The following is a 21,914-nucleotide window of genomic DNA, read 5'->3' as shown; positions in this document are numbered from 1 at the left end:
TTGAATCTATGTATGCACATGATAGCATGAGAAGAATCTTTGTATTCTTCATGATTTATATAAGATATGTGTGTGCAGAATTTTTCTAACAATATCATGATTATAAATTAATGAATCTAATAAACGTGTGTTGATAGCATGATGAATTTCAATGAATGATCTTCTCGATTCAAGCACTTTCATGATGTTTTTCTATGATGCATTTAAATCAGATTTTTATTAGATTTACTGGTTTATATTCTATTGAAATTGAAGATGCTTGTTGACAATTTTGTGCGAAGATTTTGCCAAATCTTCTTGATTTATGTATTGCACTCTATGTCATGATATGTTGATAAAACTCTATTTATTTCTAAGTATTTTTCTTTCTTTTACAACTCTTTGATTAAACGTTGTTACTGTTTGGAATATGGGGAGCTGCAGCCCCTAAGTTCTAGACTTATTGTATAGCTTTATGTATAAGCATGGATGTTCTTTTCTTTTACATTACCGACATTGGTTATATATGTTGGGGTAAGGATAAGTCGGTGGGTTTTTGAGCTACGGGCTTACCCTTATTGGAACTATAAGGACTACTAGAAAGAGGGAGATGATCAATAATACCATTTAGAAGGGCATGGCTGGTAAAACCTTCGGGGGCATGACTCGGTCTAATGGGAAGCTTGATCACTAGCATTCCATTTGTTTCTGTTTGTGAGGTGGGACAGTGTGCAGTGGTGGATCATAGCTGTAGTTAAGAGCTACTATCATGAGGGCCTTGGTTAGTGTATGCTATTAGCTCATACTAGTCTATCAGGGAGTGATGTCTTTCTTTACTTTATTCTTTACTTATTTATTTCATTGATGAGAATTACCATAGACACTTTTCATTGCGGTGGTGATGTTTAGCGAATGTGGTTATGATCAGGTTTTCATTATGGTCTTATACAAATTATACTTATATGTATATCTTTCGTTTTTGTTCACATGTGTTTGTGTTTCAAACTTGTACTATTGTATTGGTTTACTTGCTAGGCTTTTCCCAAAGCTTACCCTTCATTACTTTTCAGATGAGCAGCTATAAGAGTGTGAGGATGGTTGTGATGAGGCTAATGTGGAGATTCAGGAAGACAAAGCATATGGATATGATGAGGATAACTACTACTAGAAATTTGCTTATATTTTACTACTTTAGAGAACATGTTATACTCTTGATTTATTTAATTTGGGAGGTTGTAATTAAATTCAGATTTTAACTTTAAGTTTTGAGGACTTGTAACTAATTACAGATTTTAATTTAATTTAAGGACATCCCCTATCACATTTATATGTCTCTTGTGTTTTGGTTCTACTCCGGTTCATATCTCCTAAGATATATTAATCTTGTGGACCGTTAATATCTAAAAAACCTAGACCGGGTTTGGGGGCGTTACAGTTTAGCTATGGGTTAGGGAACCAGCCAATAGAGGTCATCAATTGACATTAAATCAACATAATAGAAGTTCTATCTATTGTAGAACAAGTAGTGTTGGATATGTTACATATTGTTATGTGTCCATAAAACCCGATTTAATTTGATTAAATTAATTAATTGATTTACATATATTATGTGCTTGTCATAATTATTATTTAGTGCAACTACCCAATTTATACTAGTTGTTGTTCACAACTTTGGACAGAGTTGGAGAATTTGTTCTATGGTTGCTGTATTGTACATTCGTTCAATAGGGATTGGGCCAAAATATAAATATAGGCACATCTAGTGTTGAACATTGATCCACAGAGATTCTTGGATTATTCACCGTCGTGTTTTAATATGCGACGGGAATCTCTGGTAGTACTTTTTCCATACCTGAGAGATACTTGCAATTGTATTCGTGTTGTGTGCATTTATGGTGAGTCAATGGTTGATGTCTTCCGGAAGGATTGACTATATATCGGTCACTTAATGTATGCAATCTGGATACTAATTGATATGATGCTCAATAGGGTTTCCATTGCCCGTATAGGGAGAACATCCAAAAGAGAGTTGTCGGATTTGATTGTGCCAAATCCAAGGCCTTGGTATTTGTGAAGTGTTTGCAAAAGAGAATTTTATTTTATTATTATTAAATTAAATTATTTTGAAAATAGTTTTCAAATGTTTTTCGGGCATTCAAAATCCTGGATACTCTCATGATTAATTAGTAGATCGGAATCGTGGCGGTGAATTTTATTCGATGATTGCAGGGGTCTATAATGGTTGTTAGTAGTGTAGGGAGAAAGTGTAATAAAACATCTACCGACTGGAGATTTTTAGGTTACACCTTTTATAGAGATGTCTTTTTATGCAATTAAAAAAAACTTTATTATAGAGATTTCCTATGTGCAAATATGGATAGCTTAAAGAGCTACCTTTTAGGATCACACCACTTGGGACAATTTGAACCATTAGATTGTAATCTCCAAAGTAAGCATTCTCTTTAAAAGAGAAGGCTTAGGTAAATTTTAAGAACTAACCGTTAGTTCTTAATTGCTAATAATTTTAGAGAGTTGAGAGTTGAAAAGAGAAGAGTCTCCTTCTTCACCTCAACCTTTGACCATTGGAGAGCAAAGCAAGCTTCGGTGCTCGTGACCTTGTGCTACATTGCTTTGGAGGAACACGCCACTTGTGTGTTCTAGGTGACCATTCCATCTCCATCAAGGTTAGTATGATGTTCATGTATTCAATGAGATCCTTGTGCTTAAAATTTTTGAACTTGATTTTGAATCGATTTGCTTCTACCACCGCTAACAATTGGCATCAAAGCGATGGTTCTTCATTGATTATTTTAGATGTTCTTGTTTACAATCTATATCATAGTTTTGGGATTCTATTTTTGGTTCCATGTTCTTCTCGATCTTTTTCCTCTTTTTCTAATCTTTTCTCCCATAGGATTTTTCTGTTTTGAACAAGAAAAATCAAGCATTCGAACACCCCACATGGGGCATCGTCTTTGCAAAAAGAGAAAGAGAGTGGCGCAACCAAGAGCACAGTCACTTTCGTCGCTATGCGCCTGGCAGCAGGTGCGCTAGGCACGAGGAGGAAAGGCGAGGAGGGTATGGGGGCGGTAGCATGGTGCTGCATGTCACGGGCAACAGGCTGCTGCCTGTGCTCGCACAAGCAGCAGCTCGATGCCGTTGCTCACACGAGCAAGGTAGCTGCCGCCGGTGCTCACATCGCAGCGAGCTCGAGCTCGCTGCTCACACGAGCCAGCTCGCGCCGCTGCTCACACGGTGCGTGGAGCTTCGCCGCCGGCCGCGCACGAGCAATGCTGCGCTTGTCGCGCTCGCATGAGCAGCAGGCTGCTACCTTGCGTGAGCGTGGGGCAACCAATGATAAAGGAAAAAAAAAAAGAGGAGGTATGGGGATTGAGATTTGATTTTGGTTATTGTCTTCTCCCATATTCTTGTTTTAGCTCCATTAATGGAGGCCTTGTTTGAAGGTCCTTCAATTGAGGTTAGCTGATGATTCTCTAGTGGTGTTTTGAACAAATTAGGAAGCTTTCATAGTTTCCTATTTAGAATAGAAGAGATTATTAATAAATCTTTGATTTGAATTAATTTTGGAAAGTTTTTCCTAAACTAGCTCAAACTCTAGATTTGTTTTGTTTTATCCCAAAAACCTAGGGTTTCCAAAAACCCTAAATAGCCCCAAAGCTCAAGAAAGCAAGAGAGCAAGGGAGAAGAGAGAGGAGAGAGAGAGAGAGTGAGAGACGATTTCTAGAGGGGGGGAATAAAATCCGTCCAAGCATGGGACATCCCCCACTCCTTGTGTGTTTAAATAAATGAGGTTCTATTTAGAACCTCATTCCCAGTGAGAGTCTGAAACTCTTTCTCTTCTCAAGTTTGACCGGAAACACTGATGGGCTTCTAATTAGTGTGAAGCATAATCTAAAAGTGAAGAATTGTAATTAATAAATTTAAACATTAATGGGCCTTAAATAAATAGCATCAAGCCTATACTACTTTAAATAAATTAAATACTAATTAACAAATCCCAGAAATACCCTGCATAACAAATATGCATCAACCCTCCACTAAACAACATCTTCATCATGGAATCTAAGGCATGTACACTAGTACTGCCAAACCCCATTCCATGGTACATGTCCGTATTAGAGTGTCTATGTATGTGATCGGAATCCATAAAACACGGTTAAAAATTTAATCAAATGCATAAGTACAATACGTCATTTTATGTGAAAATAAGTTTTGCAAAACCATTTATAAAATGGTACAATATCCTAATTAAAATTTGACCATCCACAATCTAACTCCCCTTGATGTTCCTCAATCGAGTAGTGGAGACCATGTTGAGTGACTCTTTCACTCACATATTATTTATGCGTTCCCAGAACACTAGCTTTAGTTCTCTTGAACCTCTCAGTCATTGGTGAACCAAAGAAAACGCTCACGCCATGCAGTGACAAGATGACACATATCTATCCCAAACCTACATCTGGCAGTAATACATGAGGGAATCGATAAAGTAAGATTTTTTGCCAATACACACATCAACATGTGCGTACTCGCATTCGTATCCCAACATCACACATGTCTAGGTATATCCAACGCGACGACCATATGATAAGGGTTGCCCAGCCCAAACCCTAATCTTGATTACCAATTTAAAGTAATACTTATGGACATACATTGCACAAAATGTTTATATCGCATGTGATCATATTAAACAAAAATGTATGAATTAATTAATTCATAATAAACTCGGTCAAACCGGGTTGAACCAGGTTTTATGGACAGACATATCCAACAATCATAGCATTGGTGCCTATAAGTATGTACAAGTGTACTGGAGACAATCCTAGGTCAATCGGAGTTGAAATGATTACTAAAGTACCATACCTTAGATACTTCAGGACCCTCCTCGGGTGTGTCGCTGATGGGTCAACCATCGCCCATCCTCCTCAAGAAATAAAATTGAGAAATTTATCCATGGCCTATTTAAACAAATTATACCTTGCAAAATATGTATTTATAGACCCCTTTGCATGTACGGAGACCCCGGAGAAAACCCCATTGCATTTGGAGTTCAAATCTATAGGATTTGCTCTTTGTGGATGATGTTTGGGCAGCCTGTGGTCGATGCAATACATCGACTGCAAGGTTAAATTGGCCAAGAATTGAGATTTTAGCTCATAGTTCCATCATGCCCGAGATTGGGGCTTGACCCCAAGTACTTCTAGGTCCCTCTTAACCTAATTGACCTATCCTAACACTTGGGACACCTAACCTAGGATCTATTTGAATCCAAATGTATTTTAAACACTTTCTAAGCCTTAATCTAAGACCCAACCAAACAAGCCCTTGAATCCTTAGCCAAATTAGGTAAGACCCCAGCCTTCTCCTCATCTCTCCCATCTCCAACACCTGAGAGAAGAGAGAGAATGTGGAAAACAAGAAAGCAAGAAGAAAGAAGTAAGAAGAAGGAGGAGGAAGAGATTCCAACCCCCATTTCAGCCATTCTTTAGCTCATTCTTCACTCCAACCGATTGAGCACTCATCCCTCACCTTGGAGATCGTGGGAGAAGAGAAGTTTGATCTATTTCTAGATCTAAAGTATTCCCTCTTGCTGTCTTAGCTGGTTCCTCATTGTAAGCTACCTCTCTTACATGAATTTCATTCAGTTCTTCTAAATTCTAGATGTTAGCTCTTCAATTCAAGTTCAAACTTTAGGGCTTCTTGCCCTAACACTTTTAACCTTTCAATTGAGTGTTGGAAGCACCTAATGCCAACTGCTAGTCCCCAGCCCCTTTGACTTATCCACCATGAAAGCCCCATCAAAGCACCTTGAAATTGGAGGATTCTTAATTGGAAACTCCAATTTATGATTAGACCCTAATTGGGTTAGGTTGCTATGCTAATTAGTAACCCTAGAAGGCTAGGATATATGCCCAATTGAAGCCTTAAATCTCCCAAGCTCGACGACCCCCCACAGCCCTTGAGTTTTGCTGAAAAACGGTAAAATAAGCTGCTGCGGTCAATCACAGACATCAACTGCAGTGACAGCCCGTGGGGACTAAAATGTTGTTGTTTGAGTGTTTGACCTCTGCCCACTATTTTGACTATAACTCGATCAACACATAAGAAAATGATGCGATTCAAAATGTGTTGTAAACTAGACTTAAAGGGCTACATTTCCTATGAAGAAACCTTTGACCAATCAGAGGGGAAGTCTCTCGAAAGTGGCTTTAAAGCTGGTTGTTGTGCATTGACACCTTTAGTAGAATTGAATTTACTCTGGTGACCTCAACCACTCAAGGATGTTTAAGTAGGAGTTTTGAAGGATTTTAATGAAGGTTGTCTAAAACTATTAACATCTTCTAAACATATTGAATTAGGCAAACACAACCATCCGGAGAGGTCATATGAGTCCGCGTGGGAATCGATTTTGGTTAGAATCACCGGTTCGAAGAACAAGGTGAGTGGATTAGATATTTGAACTTAATTTCGGAGTGTTTCTCTCATCGCTTGTGAATGCCATTCATGCATATGCCATGCTTAACATGTTTAGATGCTATTTTCACTATGAAAGTTAGATAGATTTGATTTCTTATTGAATGCTAGAACAAGTGAGACATCCTAAGATACCTACCATGTTGGATACTAGTTGCTTAGAAATTTACAATTATACTTAAACTGTTATCGTGAATGTGAATATTGGTTATGTGTTGAGACATGAATATGAGATGTGGTTTTATGATGGTTATTCAATGAGATGTGGATGTGAATGACGATTATGTGTTGGATATACGATGTTTATGAGATGAGTGTGAAAGTTGGGATCCAAGTGCCGTGAGTGGGTGTCAGACTTGAGATTGCCATGAGTTAATAATCAATGGGTTTGTGACCGGCCGACCATGATTTCGGTATCACATCCACCGTACTCTTGCATGTGTATGTGTAAGTGGGTGTCAGACTTGAGATTGCCATGAGTTAATAATCAATGGGTGTGACCGGCCGACCATGATTTCGGTATCACATCCACCGTACTCTTGCATGTGTATGTGTAAGCTAGAGGGGGCGAGAGGGCCAACCGTTATTTCGGTACTATGGACTCGACCTCTGGCCTATACATATACATACACCTTCATTCATTTAGCTGCATATGGTTAGGATGATCCCTCCCCTAGTGCTACACCCCTTACCAATAGGGGGTTAGATGTTGGGTAACCGATGGTGACATCCGATGAATTGGATGTGCCATTCTCAAAAGATCGGTGTCGAGCGAGACCAGATGAGGTACTAGAATCGAGTGAGAGCTAAGGTCTAGGGTTATATCAAAGGTTTGCGGACAACCCATGGAGGGGTCCAGTGCCGTGGGCTTCTAACCGCAACTCGGGTTGCTATTGCCAGATAGTCATCCATTTATGACTCAAGAGGCTGGGGGATGCTACCTAGGGTGTTGTAGTAGCACTTTACCCCCAAGGACTTAGGCATTCTGATTGTTAGGTGGAGAATAATAAAATGAACTCATTTATACATTTATTGCATTCATGATTATCTGTATGCCTGTATGATCTAATTGCTCACTGGGCTTAGTGAAACTCATCCCTCGAGGGTCCCTTTTTTCAAGATGTGGATTCAGGAGATGCTGTAGGGGCGGGCATTGATCCTCCCTACCCATATGTTGATGGACTGAACACTCGGGGTGCTCCCAGTGAGGTGGAGCATAGACTTGAGTATGCATGCGAGGCTTTTGCTTGTGGAGCAGTGGGGCTTGAGGCCCTCTGGTTATTTGAACATTTTATTTAACATTTGGGTTGTAATTATATACTCTTCATTTTCTATATTGGATTTAAACTTAATTGTATTTAGTACAGTTTGACAAACTTGTGATGCTGGAATAAGATTCAACTTACTTATATGATATCACCTTATTAGCTTCCATACTCTTATATTTATGTTATGTTATTATGTTTCCGTTGATACTCTGATCAAGAATATATAGTTGGATCAGTGTTCCTAGCACTGCAAAGAGTAGATCCTGGTGTTGGGGAGCGGGATGTGACAAAACCCGTGACAGTCCTATTCACTTTTTACTTGAAACCAATTCAAGCTCACGTCAGAGCTCATTTGGATCGTGAAAGTCCTATTCATGTGAAATATGAGAAATGATGTGAATGACATTGTTGAATGTGGATTACCTTGTAATTGAGTGAAGTAATCCTTGTAATTGAGTGAAGTAATCATGAGATGATATTTGTGAATAATGGAATATGCTCTCTAAATAAACCGTGTGTGTGTGATTAAGTGAGTGATGTGCCTCACCTAACGGGGAAGGAGGGTTGACTGATATCGATGTCGATACCTGACCATGCCGTACTGGTGAAATGGTACGAAGAAGGGCTAAAATAGTCAAAGAACCTATTTTTAAAGGAAAACCAAAGGTAAACTTATCTGACACGACTGATCCATGCTGAAATCATATCAGTATCATATCGGCTTTGTATGTAGGGATGTAAATGAATAGTCGAAATCCATTTCCGTTTCCGTGTCCGTATCTGTTTACCACTATCCGAAACCGTCCGAAAGCTAAACAGATACGGATAGGCTACAGCTATCTGAAAAACTATATTTACATGTAAACAGATAAAATATCCGATCTGTATCCGTGTCCATATCCGTTTAGCACTATCCGAATCTGTCCGAAAGCTAATCGGATGCGAATGTGGATATAGCACTATCCGAGCCGAATCCGATCCGTTTACATCCCTATTTTTAGGCGACCGATACCCCATCCGATACCGTGCAATAAAACCATTCACAAAACGGAGAAAAGTGATGATTGCTACCTGCCTCTACTTAAACTTCTATTCCACGCCGTCAATCCTTTTTTCTTTTGCTCTTTAATTTTCCAACAATTTCTCAGAAAAAACTTTTGCTGATTTGTCTCCCATTGATTAGACATTTAGACCCATAGATCTCCCCAACTTCGCTAATTTCTCATTTCTGTCCCATATCAGATTTCAATTGACTTCTCTTCCTTGTTTGTTTTTGTAAATCCTGAATCCGAGTTTCCCCTCCTTTTTCTTTTTGTTTGTAGGTGTCTCAACTTCTATGTATTACAGTATTAGTATGCTATTTCGTTTCATTTTCTACTCTTAGTTAAACAATTAACATTGGTGCGTCAGGTCGGCAGCACCGGAAAAAACCCTAGCTAAACCCTTTTTCATGGATTTTCTAGTTAAACAATTAACATTATTCCCCCTGCTTATTACTGGATTTTGCTAGTTGTTTCATTGTTTCATCTCTTCATTTGGCGTGGTTGGTGGAGATTAATCAAGATGAGTCACCAACCTTCAGTGATTCTCGCGACAGCAAGTTATGATCATACCATCCGGTTTTGGGAGGCTAAGAGTGGACGATGTTATCGAACTATTCAGTACCCAGATTCTGTAAATCCCTGAAACTATCTTTTATTCCTCCTGAATTAGTTTATCTTACATGCTTTACATGACTGTGTGGTACTATGCTGTTTCACGTTACTTATTATAGTATATCTGATGATTTATGTTTTGATTAGTCTTAATGACTCGGGAGGAATTTGGCTTTCAATTAGGTCAATGCTTTAACAACAGAGTATTAGCACCCCAAAAAAGCCCCAATTTTTGAGGAGGTACTGAGGGCTTATTGAAACTGGGAGGATTTTAGAAAGGGTATAAACATTTCTTGGTATTTGTATGTCTCTTGTGATAAGATCATGGTTTTACATTTTTTATGAAATTCTTGGGATTTCCTTCTTTTTTCTGTGCATCAAGTATAAGAGGTGAGAGAATGTTTAAACAGGAAGGAAAGAGAACATAACTAGAAAATAAAAAGAAAGGGAAGGAAGATATGGAAGACAATGGGTAATGTGATGGGTGATTATACGAGCAAGAATTAAGAACTCTTGTGAAATTTCAGAAATGTATTTTTTTGGGTGAAGCTCAAATCTGAGATTTAAAACCTTGTGTATGACTCATCTTCAATGAACCATAGAGTTTAAAATAAGACAGTAACTTATAAATCAAGGGCATAACTCATGAAAATTACAAAGGCAATTTCAAAGAGAATCCTCTGATTTTCAGGTAATTGTTTTATTATCTTATCGCTTTTCTTTGTCAAGCCTGATTCACCAATATGATTTGTGCAGCAAGTTAATCGGCTTGAAATCACCCCAGATAAACAGTACCTTGCTGCTGCGGGAAATCCTCATATTCGATTATTTGAAGTTAACTCTAACAGTCCTCAACCGGTTCGTTTTACAAGTTATTAATATCATTCTTCATTGGGTTTATTTTGTTTACTATCGCTAGTCCATTAACCTTATTTCTTTGGTTGAGTGGCAGGTGATAAGCTATGATTCACATACTAATAATGTTATGGCTGTGGGGTTCCAATGTGATGGAAATTGGATGTATTCAGGTTCTGAAGATGGCACTGTAAAGATTTGGGATTTGAGGTAATGTTTCTCACGGTGGAAATATTGTGTGCTCGTAATTTGCATTAGGCTTCCTCTTGATGAATCGGTTATATCAATTATTAGGAACAGTTCTTTTATTAGCTGAATCTTTTGACCTTGAAGCATGACATGAAATATTCTAGTTTTGAGAAGCCTTGAAACAAAACAGGGGTCACAACTCCACAGGTATACCATATTTTGACAGAAATTTCGGTCATTTCAACTTATTTCGGCAAAATTTCAAGATTTTGCCTCCTTACGCCTGAGAACTCTAGAACTACTAGAAAACCTCAATTTTTTGGCAGAGTCCTTTATTTTGCTTCCGAATCAAGACTTGGTGGTCAACTGTGGAGCATCATCCACTTCTACGTGTGGCGAAAATTTTTTATATTTCAGAATGTCCATCTATAGGGCTGTTGTGAACTTGTGATGCACTTTGAGAGATTCTTCTGGGTTCTGAAATCAAACTATCATTTTGGTGTTTTTTTTTTTTAAACAATCTAAAGGCTCAAAGGGTTTCCCTGAAGTTTTGGGCCAAAATATGGCCATTTGACCACCAAAATGTACCAGATTTTGATCGAATTTCAATCAAAATAAAAAAATTTTCGGTTTTGACCTAGGTTGAAATAGAAAATCTTGAACTATGCCTTGAAGTGATTTCTACTTTTCTAGAGCATGTACTAAGCACAAATTTTATTAGATACTAACTGAAAGGCTGTCGATAATAGGATCTGCTACTCCATTGTATATAATTTCTTTGTTATCTGGAAAATTTAATCCCCCTGTTCCCAGGACAAATAGATGTTTAAAATACTATGAATATGAATAGACACAATGGATAGGTTCAGTCGTTAAGAAATCCTAGGAAAATCAACCCTGTTTGAGTTCTGTTTTGAGTTTGAAGTCGGTGATTTATTCACCCATTAAAGGCATATTCTAATGTTTCTTTGACATCAGCCACTTAACCAACCTCTTGTTCTTCCCATTTGCTTTCATCTTCCCCCTGACATAGCAGAGACTGGATATGTTTAGCTAGATAGCATGGGCAGATTCAAACCTCCTAGTCATCTGCAATTAGCAGTAGCAGAAACAGAAAATATTGTTCACAACTGAATCTTCCTTGTTTCCTGTAAGTAGCAGCAGTAGTCAAGTGATGCTTAGCCTGCAGTGTTGTTTTTAAGTTTGCATAGGTCCTGATTTTGAGAAGAGTTGGTCTCAAGAGTTTTAACATAACTAGGACTGCTGAAACTATGGCTTACTTACCCTATTTTAGCTTTTTTTCTTTTTAAATTTTTCGAGTTTTTCTCTCTTTTGGATTAGAGTTGTGACTTTATAAGTATGGTGTAATGCCAATTCTATTCGATTTTCTATAGTTTGATGCAAACGCAGCAGAGTTGTTGATCATTTTTGCAGACTTATCAATTCGGCTTCAGGGATCTATGTGGCTAGATTCCTTTAATTCTTCACTACTTGAGTTGGTCTCACAGCCAGGGTTTTCCCCTTGATTATGACTGCTGGCAATCAACCAGAGAGCTCTTCTTCTTGCAATAACCCAATGGTTAAGCTGCTCGAAATGCAAAAGCAAACCATGGAATTGATGGTAGGGTTGCAGATTTGGATGCAAGGCATGAAAGCACTGATGCAATAAAAAAGAGTGAACAAAATATGCTAGGAAAAAGCTGGAAATCGAAAAGGAGTTTCAGCTAATCCTACAGGAGCAGCAAGAAGATCCAACAGCTGGTGTATTTGAAAATCTTCAAGAGATGGCCAAGACCGAGGTTGAAGCAGATGAATTGATCAATGTCAGATTGAAGATGTGGAGCCCCAAGAACATATTCCTATTGGATGGACACAACTTGGCGCTGTTCATAAAGAGATTGAGATGGTTGAATTTCTTCTTCCTCCTGGATGTGAGGAAGGCGATCATTGCTGATTTTGATCATGAGAAGCGTAGGATCATCCTCACCTTAAAGTAGATGATTATGGATGTTGATTTTGTGTGAAGTTAACCCCCCCCACTTTAAAACTTAGTGGACAAAGTCTTTTTCAACATCCGGGAATTGATGCTGTTCAGATTGTTCAATTGGGCCCTGGAAGACTTTATTTTGGCCCATGGATGAATTCTATAGGTCTTGAGATTTTTATTTTTGGGTTTATTTATGTACTGCTAGACCCATATTTGGGGCCTCAATCCTGTACCGGGATTAAGTATATGGATAAGATTGGGTGGGTCTCATTTATTGGTGATGCGGCTCCAAGTAGGAAGAAGAAGAAGAAGAAGAAGAAGTCCTGAACTTAGGGCTTAAGTAGGGAGCCATAGGTTAGGTTTATTTGCTAGTATTCTTCATACTTAGTTTAATTTTTCTGTTTTTAGATTGAACCGGTTTAGAATTGGTTGTATCCAATTGGTTCAAGTGGTCCAATTTAAGTTATTTAGCTAATTATTTCTTAAGTTAGTAGGGGTATCTTAGTCATTTTACTGTTTTAATTAGTTAAGTTAGATTTAAACCTCTCCCTTCCACGATTTTGTGAAGGAGAAGTCTTTAATTTGTATTAGGATTTGGCATTAGCCATATTATAAATAAGATAAATTGTGCAGGCTCCCCCACAATTGAAAATTTGAAAAAAAAAAGACTGTTTGTTGGCTGCCGATTGCTGTTGCTGCTGCTCCTCCTCCTTGGAGTGTTGCCTTGTGGCTTTATCAAGGAAGAAGGACAGGTGGATCTCCTGTGACTCCTTACGCCGTGACGGCTGGGAGGTTCTCTCTTTGAAGGTGGCTCTATCCTTCATCCCTTATTCAGACTTCCTGCCAGTGGAGTTCTGCTGTAAGTTGGATCTTAATTTTTGTTTTCCATTCATCCTCCCTCCCCAATCGATTCCCCCTTTATTTTTATTTGATTTTCCCCATAAATCCTAATCTGACATTGTCTCTGTGAAACTCTAGAACCTGTCCAGCCTTCATCCTACATCTATTTTTTACCAAAATCAGATCACAGCCTCCCCATACCAATCCCTCCACTCGACCAGATCTGCAGCCCATTCTGATCAGTCCAAACCCTAGTTTCCCCTACCACCATTAACACCCCAAAACCCTAAAATAATCTAAAATCTGTACAGCCTATTCTAACCATCAGAATTGGCCTAAACTTTGATCGTACCTTGTTCTCCTTGCCAGTAAAACTCGACCAGAAGCTCAGCCCCAAAATCCCATCCTAAACCCTAGTTTTCAGCCTAGATTCTAAACCCTAAAACCCAAACCCTAACCCTAAAATTGTGGAAATTGAATTTTGTTTCAAAACTTGTTAAAATCTGTTTTAATAACTTCCCCTAAGCCTGCCTATTAAAATCAGATATACATTACCCCTTTCCCCCATATCTAACCCTAGAATTTAACCTAAAAACCCTAATTCTGCCCAATCAAACCAGCAGCCCTTTTTAGATCCTATTGCTTGGCCTCTAGTGGGATTTTTCTCCTATCTAGAGCTACATTAATTGGATTTTGTTAGCTGCTCGTAGAATGTTAAAGAGTCTTCTGTTATTATGTTAGTTTTTTTTTTTTTTTTGGGTAAATAGTAATTCATTACCAAGAAAGAAGAAACGAAGGGCCCCTGAAGGGGAAGAATATACAAGGCACAAGGCCCAAAGAAAGGCAAGAAGCATGGCCAGCCCAATACCGGTTTCTAGGGGAGTCAACACATCTGAAAGGCACAGAAGGAGGCTTACATTTGCCATCAAAGGAGATGGAGTCACAAAGTGGTGAATGGATGCCAAACACAAGCTTACCTACACTATCACAAACAGAAAAGCCTCCAAAAGTCATATCAACCCAGATCCACTCATGCTAAAAGGGCAAGATCCTTCTTCTGCGGGGCTAGCAACGCGAAAGGAGGGTAGTCCAAAAAAACTCCTGGAGGAAAAAGGGTAGTCGGAGAAGAGGTGATCAACATCTTTAGTGGAATTCCAGCAAAGAACACAGGAGGGGGGACGGGGATATGCCTCCAGATGAGGAAAGACTGCATTGGGATGCAGTAAGAGAGGGACGCCAGGTTGTGAAGTTGTGGTGGGGAATATGAGATTTGAATTACACCAAGTGGCACCAGTGAATAGGGGGCCATGAGGTCTTACAAGATCCCAAGCAGACTTCAAACTGAAAAGACCCAAAGGAGAAGCAGTCCAAGAAACCAAATCACCCCTACCAATTGCCCTCCTAGGGATATTAGAGAGGGATGACCAAATAAGACTCAGCCGGATGGAAGAGGTGGTTTAGGGAGCCTCAACACCGTCGATGATATTATTAGAGACCATGGCAAGTCTAGTCTAACTCAAACTGTAGATGGATCTATCACCTACCAACTAAATGAGAATGCTAACAGGGTGCCAATGATCGAGCCAAAGTTTGGTAGAAGAACCATCGTCAATCAAAGTAGAGATAGATCTGAAAGCAAGAGGTCTGAGCTTTAGGATCTTTCTCCAGACCCAAGAAGCATCTGAGGGGATGGGAACCTTTTAGATAGAGTCATTACAGAGAAGCCTGTAGTAGACCCAATCAACCCAAATACCTTTCTTCTTTGTAGCTAAATTCCAGGTCAACTTGAGGATACTGGCTGAGTTAACATCTTTGATGCGTTTTAAGACCTAAACCTCCCTCTTCTTTGGGCAGTCCGCACTGCACCAGTGGGTCCCTGCCGCCCCGACATCTCAACCTACACTCTAGGGTCACGATGGACCATGCCACACCATACATACATTCACACATCATATTTTAACCTATCCATGTACTTAAATGATTAAAATTCCAAATATGGATTGGATATCATTAATGGAAAGAAGCATTCAAAATAATTACAGGGCTCAAAGGCCCGAAATTGTTCTTCAGCCATACAACCCAAAAAAAAGAATAAAAGAGAGCTACTCCTCCAAAAGACCAAGTGATGCAGATTTATCACCAAACTGGGCTTCTTTGCTTAGGAATAAGTCTAGGGTTGGGTTATATACATGTTGGGCCTTTAATCCCATGGGTTTTCAATGTAATAGGTCACTTTTATGGACCTAAAGTATAGGTAATTAGGTTGCAAACAGGATTAGCTTCTGTACTTAGTTTATTTTTATGTTTTAGTTTTCTAAATTGAACCGGTCCAAAACTAGTTTGAACCAGTAGTTCAATTTAAGTGATTTTAGTAGTTTTCTTTAAAGTGTTTAGTGGGGCTGGATTAGGACTCTGTTTTGAGTCTATTTCAGTTTCTTAGTCAATTTAAGTTACCTGATAGGTTAAGGATTGGGTTAGGACTTTCTTTTTTAGTGTAGGAGTCTATTTTTAAGTCTTTTATATAAGGTTTAGGGGGGGGGGGAGACAAGTATATGGTCCCATCGAAGAAAGAACAAACTCCAAAAAAATAGTGAATTTGTCAGAATATTAGATCTTTTATACGGAAACCCGTCTTTCTCACACTTCTTTATTTATCATTTAAAATTAGATCATAAAAAAACGGAGTTTAAAATCCATTGGAACACAAATTTTGACATTAATGAAAAGCTTTTTGCTGCTCTTCTTCGCCAATGAAGATTTTGTCTTGTGTTTGTGTTTGCAAAACTAGAAATTTGGGGAATGCTTGAATGATCGAATTGATCAATCAAGCCTTGTATTAGCTTTAAGAATTACAACTTAATAACCAAAAGACCCCTAACTTAGCCGACTTAGCTAAGTGATACATATAACATACAAATAAAACCCAAAAGCCCAGAATACCCCCACAATATTCTGGTTTACATTATTCAACACTCTCCCTCAAGTTGGAGCAAAAATATCAAACATGCCCAACTTGACAAATTAGGATGGAACATCTTTCCAGGCAGTCCCTTGGTGAATATATCAGCAAGCTGATCAGTGGACTTCGCAAAAGGAATGCAAATCAGCCCTTCTTCTAATTTTTCCTTGATGAAATGCCTATCTACTTCGACATGCTTGGTACGATCATGCTGTATTGGATTATGTGCAATGTTGATTGCAGCCTTGTTGTCATAGTACAACATTATAGGAAGACGAATAGGAATACCAAGGTCTTGTAGCAAACCTTTCAACTAGAGCAACTCACCAATACTTTGTGCCATAACACGAAATTTTGCTTCGACACTAGAACGAGCCACCACATTCTGCTTCTTGCTACGCCAAGTGACAAAATTGCCACTTACAAAAGAACAATACCCAGAAATAGATTTGCGATCAGGAGAGCCAGCCAATTTGCATCAGTATATGCTTCTATTCGTAGGTGATCATGAGGAGATAGGAGAATGCCTTTCCCTGGAGAAGACTTCAAATAGTGAAGGATGCGAAGAATTGCCTCCATATGGGAAGAGTAGGGGTCATGCATAAACTGACTCACAATACTCACAACAACATCAATGTCTGGACGTGTGTGTGAGAGATAAATCAACTTCCCTATTAATCTTTGGTATCGGCTTTTATCAACAAGTTCACCGTCTTTTTCCTTGAGACGAACACCAGCATCCATAGGAGTATCCAAAGGGTGACACCCTAACAAACCAATTTCACCCAACAAATCTAGGACATACTTCCTTTGGGATAGAAAAATGCCCTTAGAAGATCTGGCAACTTCTATCCCAAGAATGTACCTTAGCTGCCCTAGATCTTTAATCTCAAACTCCTGTCCAAGAAAAGTCTTCAACCGGCTGATCTCATCACCATTTGCCTGTGACAACAATGTCATCCACGTAGACTATAAGAACAATAAGTTTTCCACCAACCCTCTTTATAAAAAGAGTGTGATCAACATTACTTTGCTTGTAGCCCACTGTTGGAACCGCTTCCTCTAAAAGGCCGACCTTGTAGGAAAGGGAGGAAACAATATGTATATAATACAGGAGCTCTAATATGGCGGACTATCCAAAGGGGGACACGGGTGGATAAATAATTTTTTGACAACTGCCCGCTCCCAGGGGGATTCGATATCGTGACTCTTGCCTGCTCTGATACCATGTTGGAACCGCTTCCTCTAAAAGGCCGACCTTGTAAGAAAGGGAGGAAACAATATGTATATCATATAGGAATTCTAACACGGCGGACTATCCAAAGGGGGACATGGGTGGATAAATAAATTTACACACTTTACCTTTGTTTTTGTCACACAAGAACCCTGGTGGAATGTCCATGTATTCCTCCTCATCAAACTCTCCATTGAGGAAGCATTTTTCACATCCAACTGTTGTAGATCCCATCTAAGATTTACTGCACAAGATAGTAATACTTGAACATTATTCATCTTTGCAACAGGGGCAAAGGTCTCCTGGTAATCGATCCCATATGTCTGAGTAAACCCTTTTGCCACGAGTCGTGCCTTATATCTATCCATAGTGCCATCCATCTTTTGTTTCACCACGAATACCCACTTACATCCAACAGTCCTTTTTCCTGGTGGAAGAACCACAAGATCCCAAGTGTTATTTTTTTTCAAGGCTTCCATTTCTTCCATCATTGCTGCCTTCCACTTTCCATCTGATAGAGCTTCCTGCCAATTGTTAGGAATACGGACAGAAGAAAGAGAAGAAACAAAAGCACCAAAAGATGGAGAAAGGGAATCATAGGAAACATCATGGGATATAGGGTGCTTAGTGCAAGCCCTGATACCTTTGCGAACAACAATAGGTGGATCAAGAGAAGAAGTATTACCAGGTGGAGAAGTAGGTTCTGGACCCAGGTTCGGCAATTGGATGGGTACTGGTGCTGCAGTGGATTGAAGTTGCTTATGTTTGCTTGTATAAGTCTGCACATTAGAAGCGTTGATCCTCCTTTGAAATTCACTAATGGTTTTCTGGACAGCAGACTGCCGGACAGGGGTTTGCTGGACTGGAGTTATCTCCCCCTGAATAGGAATGTCAACATTATTTGTAATGGTCTCCCCCTGTATAGGAACCTCTCCCCCTGAGGCAGAGGGAGGACTAGGAGTAGGGGAAACAGGAACAGACTCATTGGGGACATATGGAAGGGGAGGTTCTATAGTCAACACATCTTCACTAACACTCTTCCCCTGAAGAAGTGGAGACGAATAATATGAGAGATTCTCATGAAAGACAACATCCATACTAACCATGGTACGGCGTGCAGGAGGATAATAGCACTTTACCCCTTTTGGGTGGCAGAGTAGCCCAAAAAAATGCAGCGGAGACCACGGGGCTCAAGTTTACTAGGGGATCTAGTATCCCTAGCATAACAAACACAACCAAAAACCCTAGGGGGAACAATGAAAGTATGAGAGCCATGTAAGAGCTCAATAGGGGACTTGGAGTCAATAACCTGAGAAGGCAGCCTATTAATCAAATAAGCTGCAGTAAGGACAGCATCACTCCAATAAAGAGAAGGGACATTTTGGGCAAACATAATTGCTCTAGCCACCTCCAAAAGATGGCGATTCTTTCTCTTAGCTGCACCATTTTGGGTTGGAGTGTCAACACCGTTGGTCTGATGTAAAATTCCATGGGCAGAGAGGTATTTTTGGAACTGACCTTCCATATACTCTATCCCATTGTCACTCCTCAAAATTTTGAGTGTGGCATTAAACTGAGTCTGAATCATTGTGTGGAAATGCTGAAAACAGGAAAAAACCTCATTTTTAGTATGCATCAGGTAAACCTAAGTTGAACGTGAATAACAATCAATAATGTAACAAACCACCGATGACCAGACAAAGACACTTTACGACTAGGACCCCACACATCAGAATGAACCAATTGAAATAAGGAAGAACATCTTTTATTAGAAATTGGATAGTTGGAACGTGTCTGTTTGGCCAAGACATAATCCTCACAATAAAAATCTTCCTTATTACAACTGTTAACTAAAGCTGGAAATAAATGGGACAAAGTTCCTAATCTAGAATGCCATTGGCGCGGGTCAGAGGAGAAAGATGAAGACTGACATAACGTGGATGGTAATCCTTGTGAAGGAAGGTGGCCATCATCAAGCAGGTACAATCCACCATGCACTTTACCCGATCCAATTGTCCTCCTCGAGTCCAGTTCTTGAAAAACACAATGAGTTGGGAAAAAAGTCACTTTGCAATTCAAATCCTTTGTAAGACTACTAATAGAGAGAATATTAGTTTTGAAATTTGGTATATGCAAAACAGAAGACAAGGTAAGAGAAGGGGAGCAACTAATGGATCATTTCCCGGAAACAGATGAGAGGGAACCATCAACCACTTTCACCTTATCCTTGCCAGAAGTAGGGGAATAAGTATGGAAAAGGCTAGAGGAACCTGTCATGTGGTCAGTGGCACCGGAGTCTATGATCCATGGAGTAGAGACAACCGATGCACAATGACCAGCAAAGAAAATACCTGAACAGGCAAAGTGGGAACCTGATGGAGAAGAGTAACTGGCAGGAAGAGATGTAGTAGGGGCAGCGGAAGTTTGAAACATACGCTTGAAAGGCTTCCCATGCTAATATAAGATAGCTAAGGGAACTTTTCGGCTATCTGCTCTTTCCGGTAGCCTGCCGGCGAACAGAATGCCTTCCCTTTCTCCACCCTCAATCCCTGACCCTCCCTCTTGCCCTGACCCTCCCTCTGAACTACCCCGTTGGAACTCCTTCTTCACTTCTCCTAGCAGTTCCTCCCCTTCGACTGAAGGTCTCCCTCTGTACTTTGTAGCCCCAATCATCGTGGGATCTTCTAAACGTGCCGCCTGCTCTCCGGATGTCTTAGATGATGAAGCTAAAGTCTGGGAATCCTGTTTAGTGGGCCATTTTTTAGGATCCAGACCCTCTTTTCACATTGTCAAAGCCTCTCTCTCCCGCCAATGGAAACCTCTTGGCTCTCTTGACGTTTACTGTGGATAATGGCTTCTTCATCTTCAAGTTCTCTCGATGAAAATGACAAAACCGAGTGCTTGAGGGTGGGCCTTGGCAAGTTGGAAGGAAACCAATTTTTCTTCGACAGTGGCATCGCTACTGCAGCCTTCGCCGTGTTGATCTCTCCTCCATTCCTCTTTGGGTGTCGCTCCCTGGTCTCCCCTTCACTTCGGTGTCTGAAGGACTTAGTCTTGTCGGTTCTGTGTGGGAAACCTCTGTTCTCCGATATGCGAACCATGAGGAAGTGACCGGCTTACGCTCGTATCTGTATTGAAGTTTCTGCCGAGGAACCTCTTCCATTGTTTATTATCGTGACGACGGGGAGGATCATACTTTGAACAGGAAGTTCACTTCGATTGGAAGCCTCCCCATTGCTTAGTCTGCAAGAAATTTGGACATGATTCATCCCTTTGTGAGCCAACTGCTATTTCACAGCCATCGGAGACTGGCCAGGAGCAAAGTTCTGAGTTGCCTCATCCAAGGGGTCGTACCAGGTCGAGAGCTCGCCTGCGCCGGAATGCTCCGGCAGTAAATCAAGGCAGCATTCTTGGGTTTCCCCCTTTGTCCATTGGGCAAAACCGATTTGCAGCTCTGCGAGATGACATCCATACGGACTTTGGCCCTTACACCGTGCGGAACCTCAACTCTGCGGTCCCTCGAAGTCGCTCTTGCATGTCGCTAGGTGGAGATGGCTGTCTTTGCTACCTCGATCCTCGGGCCGAACCTCCTCCGGCCGCCTCGTTGTCGGCTTTACGCCCCTGCACACGATCCAGTCGGCTACCACGTGAATCGCTGCGGAGGATCTCGCCTTTCCTCTGGTTTGCTCCCCTTCTCTCCTGCTTTCCTCTGCTCTTCCCAATGCTTCCCTTCCCAATGCTATTCCCCTTTCTCCCACTTTGATAGACTCAGATCCCCTTTTATCCATTTCTCCTTCAACCATCACTGTTTTACCCATTATGCCCTCCACTAAGAAAGGCAAATCCAAAAAGAAAGAAAAGAAAGAGAAAGAGAAGAAACGTAAAAAGTCGTCCCTCTCTGGGGCCCACCCTTCCCTCTCACCCAACTCTTTACCTATTCTTGCCGGGTCGGGTAACTGTTTACCTGACCCAGATCTTGTTGCAAACTCTTCTCTCCTCCTTCGTCCCAACCCGAGCACATTCTTGGCTCTAACTCCTGCATCTCCCCTGCTCCTTCGATCTCTGCAAAATCAAAACCCCCTGCATCCTCTTATAATCGAAGGCATCGCAGCTCCTCTGCTTCTCGCAGCGCTAGTGTTTTATCCCGTTTCTCTGGGACTGAGTTGCAATCCTCAAATTCTCCTCAATGAATCTTGGCATTTTGTGGAATACTTGGGGTCTCAATTCTCCTTCTAAACACGCTGCTGTTCGCTCCCACATTAGACATCTCCATGCTACTTTTTGCTGCTTACTTGAGACTCATGTCAAAGAACCAAATGCTGCTCGAATCTCAAATTCCATAGTCCCTGGTTGGTCCTTTCTTTCCAACTACTCCCACCATCCTGATGGCCGTATTTGGATCATCTGGGATCCCTCTAAAATCAAAATTTCTCTGATCTCCTCTTCAGCCCAA

The 21,914-nt window shown here is 40.3% G+C and overlaps 1 protein-coding gene across 3 annotated transcripts in view; it reads left to right on the top strand.

Moving 5' to 3' along the window:
• Positions 1-21,914, top strand: part of LOC122658916 (target of rapamycin complex subunit LST8) — a 70,774-nt gene that overhangs the window by 11,611 nt on the left and 37,249 nt on the right. Inside the window, exons 2-5 of one of the 3 annotated variants that reach the window (XM_043854070.1) lie at positions 3,498-3,509; positions 9,296-9,416; positions 10,154-10,255; positions 10,350-10,462. In XM_043854070.1, the coding sequence (XP_043710005.1) occupies positions 9,306-9,416; positions 10,154-10,255; positions 10,350-10,462 (326 nt within the window). In that variant the 5' untranslated portion in view covers positions 3,498-3,509; positions 9,296-9,305. Of the gene's footprint in view, positions 1-3,497; positions 3,510-4,581; positions 4,594-9,151; positions 9,417-10,153; positions 10,256-10,349; positions 10,463-21,914 lie in introns of those variants that run through there. The other 2 variants (XM_043854071.1, XM_043854072.1) reach the window with 2 other exon arrangements.

This window comes from Telopea speciosissima, chromosome 4 (genome assembly GCF_018873765.1).
Source record: "Telopea speciosissima isolate NSW1024214 ecotype Mountain lineage chromosome 4, Tspe_v1, whole genome shotgun sequence".
Taxonomy (NCBI): Eukaryota; Viridiplantae; Streptophyta; class Magnoliopsida; order Proteales; family Proteaceae; genus Telopea; species Telopea speciosissima.
This window is presented reverse-complemented; position numbering and strand designations above follow the sequence as displayed.